The sequence below is a fragment of the Homarus americanus genome, unplaced genomic scaffold, assembly GCF_018991925.1.
Source record: "Homarus americanus isolate GMGI-L3 unplaced genomic scaffold, GMGI_Hamer_2.0 scaffold57980, whole genome shotgun sequence".
NCBI classification, from domain to species: Eukaryota; Metazoa; Arthropoda; class Malacostraca; order Decapoda; family Nephropidae; genus Homarus; species Homarus americanus.
Window position 1 is genome coordinate 23,561,636 of NW_024716703.1, and position 7,118 is coordinate 23,568,753.

The 7,118-nt window shown below is 42.0% G+C and overlaps 1 protein-coding gene across 1 annotated transcript in view; it reads right to left on the reverse strand.

Annotated features, from left to right (window-relative positions):
• The window catches only part of LOC121858414, a 20,527-nt gene extending 14,791 nt beyond the window's left edge, over positions 1-5,736 (reverse strand). The window contains exons 1-2 of the mRNA XM_042354861.1: positions 5,294-5,736; positions 820-931 (exon numbers count right to left, since the gene is read on the reverse strand). Of these exons, the coding sequence (XP_042210795.1) occupies positions 820-931; positions 5,294-5,356 (175 nt within the window). The 5' untranslated portion in view covers positions 5,357-5,736. The remainder of the gene's footprint in view (positions 1-819; positions 932-5,293) is intronic.
• Between the last annotated feature and the right edge of the window lie 1,382 nt (positions 5,737-7,118).

Here is a 7,118-nt window from a genome sequence, read left to right on the forward strand (position 1 = left end):
ACACATCGTCTATCAACAATTAGACAGAACCCTGAGCTGTGTAAAGGGACTTTTGTTTGAGATGCGGATCTGTGTTTTTATGTAAATAGTCTTTCGTTCGTTGGTATCATCCTGGGTGAATACTGGCTTTGGCTTTGCTCTTTTAGGCCATTTAATATTTAATTTACTGAAACTCCGACGAGCACCATAGATCGTGGCTGATATTCTTCAAGCATACATTTTTCTTTCTTTGTATCGACTACTGAATGGTGAGTCGGTCATGTAATACACCAAGAAGAAAGTATCATCTCGAGCTCCCATCTCAGGCTCCTGTACTGCACCTCAAGAACGTCATAGTTTGTCTACATGATCGTCGCCGGAACAAAGCAGATAATTATGTGCGTGAAATTATTCTTGTGTTAGTGTTAACGCTGTAGGCCATGTTTGTGTTTATTTTTTACCGATAGTGGCGCTGGCAACTATATTCCGCCATTCTGTTTACACCTCGGCACTGCCTTTATCATCTCATCTATTTTCAGCCTATGAAACCACCGTCATGCCAACAGCCTCGTTCCCCATGGTACAGCAGATAAACAAATGTGTTTGTTTTTACTATGGCAGGCAGCGGCGGCGACGGCGGCTCCTGTGTTGTGTGATAAATGAGCAGCAGCGAACAAATGCCTTATGTCACCTACAGTACAGTACAGTGCAGTACGTCTGTGACATCACGAACTTGTTATTATTGTTAAGTTTAGTGTCAGGAAACACACCTACTATACAGGCTTTTATCAGTCAAATGACCACCGATGCCGCCACTCACTACCAGCTCATGTGACTCACCTGGAGGGAGGCAGCAGTAGGCGCTGCGGCCACAGAAGAATTCCAGGCTGGTGCCTCTGCAGGAGCGTCGCTCACTGACACACTCACCAGCCAGCGGCTGACACAGGTTAACCTGGGATAACACAGTAACATACTGTATACATTAACGCATAAAAACATAACATGAAAATATTCTTTAGTGGGGATTTTGACAAGAATTGCAATCTAGATGAGGTCAAGTTAGGTTAGGTTAGCTAACAAAAACACCAAAACACACCCAATTTCGGTCACAATCATAGTCTAAATTCTCAAAAAGAGGATCGTGACAACCCTTTTAATCCTCCGTAATGTGAGTCCGATACGTACAGTATTACCTGACTGTGATGATTAAGATCTGGCGAAGAGAAATATGATGATAATAATTTACCTCGTCTACTTAGTTTACCTGCGGCCATCACAACTAGAGATGGCCATGACTGGGGAAGAAGGTCGGTGGGCTGTTCTTGATAGTTTTGTCTAGGTTAGAAAGTGATGTTGAACCTGGCTACAGTTAGGTTAGGTTATCTGGTGTTGTCATGTGTTATCTGGTGTTGTCAAATGTTACCTGGTGTTGTCATGTGTTACCTGGTGTTGCCATGTGTTACCTGGTCTTGTCAAATGTTACCTGGTGTTGTCATGCGTTACCTTATGATGTCAAATGTTACCTGGTGTTGTCATGTTTTACCTGGTGTTGTTAAATGTCACCTGGTGTTGTCAAATGTTACCTGGTGTTGTCATGTTTTACCTGGTGTTGTTAAATGTCACCTGGTGTTGTCAAATGTTACCTGGTGTTGTCATGCGTTACCTTATGATGTCAAATGTTACCTGGTGTTGTCATGTTTTACCTGGTGTTGTTAAATGTCACCTGGTGTTGTCAAATGTTACCTTATGATGTCAAATGTTACCTGGTGTTGTCATGTTTTACCTGGTGTTGTTAAATGTCACCTTATGATGTCAAATGTTACCTGGTGTTGTCATGTTTTACCTGGTGTTGTTAAATGTCACCTGGTGTTGTCAAATGTTACCTTATGATGTCAAATGTTACCTGGTGTTGTCAAATGTTACCTGGTGTTGTCATGTGTTACCTGGTGTTGTTAAATGTCACCTGGTGTTGTCAAATGTTACCTGGTGTTGTCATGTGTTACCTGGTGTTGTCAAATGTTATCTTATGTTGTCAAATGTTACCTGGTGTTGTCAAATGTTACCTGGTGTTGTCATGTGTTACCTGGTGTTGTTAAATGTTACCTGGTGTTGTCAAATGTTACCTGGTGTTGTCAAATGTTACCTGGTGTTGTCAAATGTTACCTGGTGTTGTTATGTGTTACCTGGTGATGTTATGTGTTACCTGGTGTTGTCAAATGTTACCTGGTGTTGACATGTGTTACCTGGTGTTGTTAAATGTTATCTTATGTTGTCAAATGTTACCTGGTGTTGTCAAATGTTACCTGGTGTTGTTATGTGTTACCTGGTGTTGTCATGTTACCTGGTGTCGATATATTACCTGGTGTTGTTATGTGTTACCTGGTATTGTTAAATGTTACCTGGTGTTGTCATGTGTTACCTGGTGTTGTAATGTGCCACCTTATGTTGTCATGCGTTACCTGGTGCTGTTAAATGTTACCTGGTGTTGTCATGTGTTACCTGGTGTTGCAATGTGTTACCTGGTATTGTTAAATGTTACCTGGTGTTGTCATGTGTTACCTGGTGTTGTAATGTGCCACCTTATGTTGTCATGCGTTACCTGGTGCTGTTAAATGTTACCTGGTGTTGTCATGTGTTACCTGGTGTTGCAATGTGTTACCTGGTGCTGTTAAATGTTACCTGGTGTTGTCATGTGTTACCTGGTGTTGTAATGTGTTACCTTATGTTGTCATGTGTTACCTGGTGCTGTTAAATGTTACCTGGTATTGTCATGTGTTGCCTGGTGTTGTTAAATGTTACCTGGTGTAGTTAACTGTTACCTGGTGTTGTTAAATGCTACCTGGTGTTGTCATGTGTTACCTGGCCTTTTCATGCGTTACCTGATGTTGTCATGTGTTACCTGGTGGTCTCAAGCGCTACCTGGTGTTGTCATGTATTACCTGGTGTTGTTAAATGTTACCTGGTGTTGTCATGTGTTGGTGATGATGAATCCACTGATAAAACTGATGTCCACTCCCATAAATTCAATGTTTGGCTAAGTTAAGAGTGAACCATCATTCACTACTAGACAACGCGGCGGGAAATATGGAAGAAATGACAAAGTAAATGTGTCCATCTCTCTCTATTCAATTCACATTATCAAAAGTAATAAAAAAACTCAATTAAGATGGAGAGCCAACTACCGTCTTCCTTGCGGTAAGCTCGTGGTAGAGATACTCATAATAACGGGAGTGGAAATTTTAAACTTTACTACTGCATCTGTTAGCTGGCCTTCACTGGGAACATCTGAGTCCTGAGGCCGGAGTGAGCTGCTGGTCAGGAGGATCTCCGCTGAAATGGCTCTTGCCCCGAAAGTCTTGTTTTTAAAGTGCTGAATGTTGGGATATTAGTCGAGCAACAGGTTAAGCGCTGGCAGTAATAGTGTAGGCTAATGTTTTTCTGGGTGATCAGGATTCCTTTACTAAAAGTACTAATTAGATCTAAATGGCCATGTACTACAGTCGTTCACTAATATTTTTGATAAGGGCAGGATATACCCGGCGTCAGGGAGAGCAACACTACTTCGTGTGTCCACGACGACGAGTATGTTTGATAACAGTCACAGATGATCATAAAAAACCCTAAAAGAATTAAGAATGCCAGGATTAGACAGAGCAAAGAAAAGAGTGGTACTGTAAAGGAGAGAGGAAACAACTAGACTAGACTTGGCATGAAATGTCGGATCACACGAAGGCATTCAAAATCTTAAGGGGAATGAATGACGTAAACCCAGATCAATTATCTTTACGTCGCGCGCCGCTAACTATGGTGCCATGCAGTATATATATATATATATATATATATATATATATATATATATATATATATATATATATATATATATATATATATATATATATATATATATATATATATATATATATATTACAAGGTAATATTTCTTTATGCAGAGGGTGGTAGACTCCAACCTGTGGTATCGTAGAACAATACCGGACTTAAAAAAAAAAAAAAAGTGCCAAGACTATCAAGAACAGTGGGAGGCCACTGGTCTCATTTCCCGAGTTGGCCACCTCTATTTGGGGTGGCCATTAGGTATATTAGGTAACTGGGTTGGCAAAATAATGATATTCAGCGACAGACGCGGACACAGCCGCTGTAAGGACCCACACAACGGGAACCTTGCAAATACCACAAAGAGCAGGATCCAACGGGGCTTATTCGGAGTTTGAACACAAAAAAAATGACCCGCGGATATAAAGTACTCCCCCCCTGATATCTCCAAAATGTGTTGCTGCTAAATACTTCCCCGGAGTCCCATAAATACAGTATGTCCAATGACAGCAATGTTAACGCCCGAAACTCCTGGGCGGTTCAAATTGGCTTTCATTCAGAGTTTACAATATGTGGCTGACCTTTACATCAGCTTCTTTTCTAAATTCACTATGGATGACTTTCTACAAACGGAGGTTACATACATGGAGCCGATCACTCAACAAGAAGCGATGTCATCAAGGAGACAATGGTCCGATTCCTGAGACTGCAAAGGAAACAAAACAAGACTTCGTAGTGGTATTGTATGATCTTGCTGTTGCTGTCAAAGTGTAATCAACCCAGGTCTTGTGTGTCCCAGACTTGACAAGCTCATCATTCTTCTGACAAACTTCCACCTGGAGATACCATTTTTCGGTGCCCTGGGGACATTTTGACCGACTCGGGGGAGGGATATCTCCTACCCTTAACTTTGCCCATTAATATTAGTGTTACTATCCCTTCATTCCTGTTATATGACCAAAGTATCTTATGAACAATAAGAAAGCATAAGAATATTGCTGTCCCTTTTCCGTTACGCCTAACTCATAAATAAGCTATAAAATACGGGTCTGTCTTATTAAGTAGAATTACCAGATTAAATACGCACTAAATATTGGGGACAAAAGTTGGGGAAAAGCTGCTGGATAGAAAGCTACTGTTAACATTGCTGGGATTGGACATTCTGTATTCCGGGGACTCCGGGGAAGTATTTAGCAGCAACACATTTTGGAGATGTCAGGGGAAGGTACTTTATATCTGCGGGTCAAACCTTTTGTGTTCAAACTCAGAATAAAGCCTGTGGGCTGCAGGTCGAACACTGGAACTTTTATTCTGGGGTTTATTTAAATATTTCAATCAAACAAAGAGTTATATTTTTCGTTTCCTTGAAGGGCCAAGAATACCATCAGTGTTAAGGAGGAAGGTGTATGCCCCCAGCCACTCAGGGCCATTCTGTGGCAGTGTAAGATTACGATTGTAAATGATGAACATTGGTGAGTGTTACCTGAGCGGTGGTGACGAGGGTGGCTGTGGTGAGGACCACGGTGTGTATCAAGAGTAACAACATGCCCTCCACCAGCTAGGTTCTGCTCTGCTTGTATACTTTAGCTCTTCACTGCCTCACTTTCACAACATTACCATACTTATGTAACCATTTGTGGATCCTTCGTGACGGAATATCGCCACGCATCACTGCAGCGAGCTGAGCCACACACTGGTTCTTGGCTCACAGAGAACTCATCACATTTGAATGGAATTAGGGACTTGCCACTAAGTTTGTATGAAGAGAGTATGTTAATTACGACAATGCTCAACAAGGAGGTATAATGACTGAAAGAAATGACACACTCAAACTGGTGCTGTGAGGTTTGCCAGTCTGTATCACGTGAGAGATGTGTACACCACAACCTGCTCCCGTGTCTGTACGTACACTGACTCGACTCCCCTGCCTTTAAGTCAACACAACTCTCACTCACGGGCATACTTGCGCCGCCTGGCAGCTGGAACGGCAACTGGTTGGTGGGACTATTGGAGAAAAAAAAAAGGTGTTGTTGGCTTTGAGGTCACCGTTGTAAAAAAAGACCTATTTCTAAGATCCCGAATTTAGCTCCGATTGGATGGGGGTAGTCTTTGGCTACATTAAATGAGGTTAGTTTTTTATTCGGATTTATTGCACCCGCATAAACCCGTATCCGAATGACAATCCTCAAAATTGGAACATTATGACTGAGAGGTCAGGAGTTGGAGTGTGTAAGTGAACAACAGCTGGAAAGCGACGCTGACCACAGACAAGCTTGTAATATAGAGGAGGACCGGACAATGTGTAATAATCCCTCGAGTCTAGAATCTAGATAGTAGTATACAGGGGAGGCGTGTGGCGGGTGTGGTCATTTGGCCTGACCTCCTGCTTGTTATAATTACCAGGTCAAAGATAACTACTTGCAAAGTTCCTTGACTGACCTGATCCCGTCCTGTAGTTACTAGGTCAAGGGTCGACCACCTCCATGACATGACTTGGCGCATTTATCAATAGTTACCTGTTGCGGGTCAACCACCTCGTGATTACAGTACCTGCAATACTGAAACAGTTGTTGGTACATCCATTCACCCGTGTCACACCGCGAACAATTTTTTGTGTGTTTACTTTCATGTTATTCAGCTTTTGAGTATTTTTGTATTTGTAATCATTCATTAACTATCTAAGTGGCTTTTGTTGGTGGTTCGGGACAACTCTTCGAGACACAGTGCTGACGTCATTCTCTCACTGGACGCCATGTGAGGTGTACAGTACAATCTGGGGCTGTTTGGTGAGTCATGTAAGTACAGCAGCACTTGAGATGAAGTCAAAGCCTCTTTTAGGATGTATTTCTTTTACCTTTCCCCGTCTCTGTCTGTCTCTGTCTGTCTGTTGTCCGTCTGTGCAGCTCGCTCTGCATGGTTTGAAATGTGTCTGCAGTTTGTATTGTAGTAGTGTATTCTAAGACATCGTCTACAGACAACCTTTCTTATGACAATAAATTGGTTGATTAGGAGCACTCTGTTTGGTTGATTTGGGTCACTTTGTTTGGTTGATTAGGGCCACTCTGTTTGGTTGATTAGGGCCACTCTGTTTGGTTGATTAGGACCACTCTGTTTGGTTGATTAGGGCCACTGTTTGGTTGATTAGGGCCACTCTGCTTGGTTAATTAGGGCCACTCTGTTTGGTTGATTAGGGCCACTCTGTTTACGCTTAAAAGTAAAACTAGCGAATCATGAGTTATTGAACAATGTAGTCAAGTAACTTCTGCTGTGAGTCATATCTACACATTAGTGTCACAGGTGCACAGCGC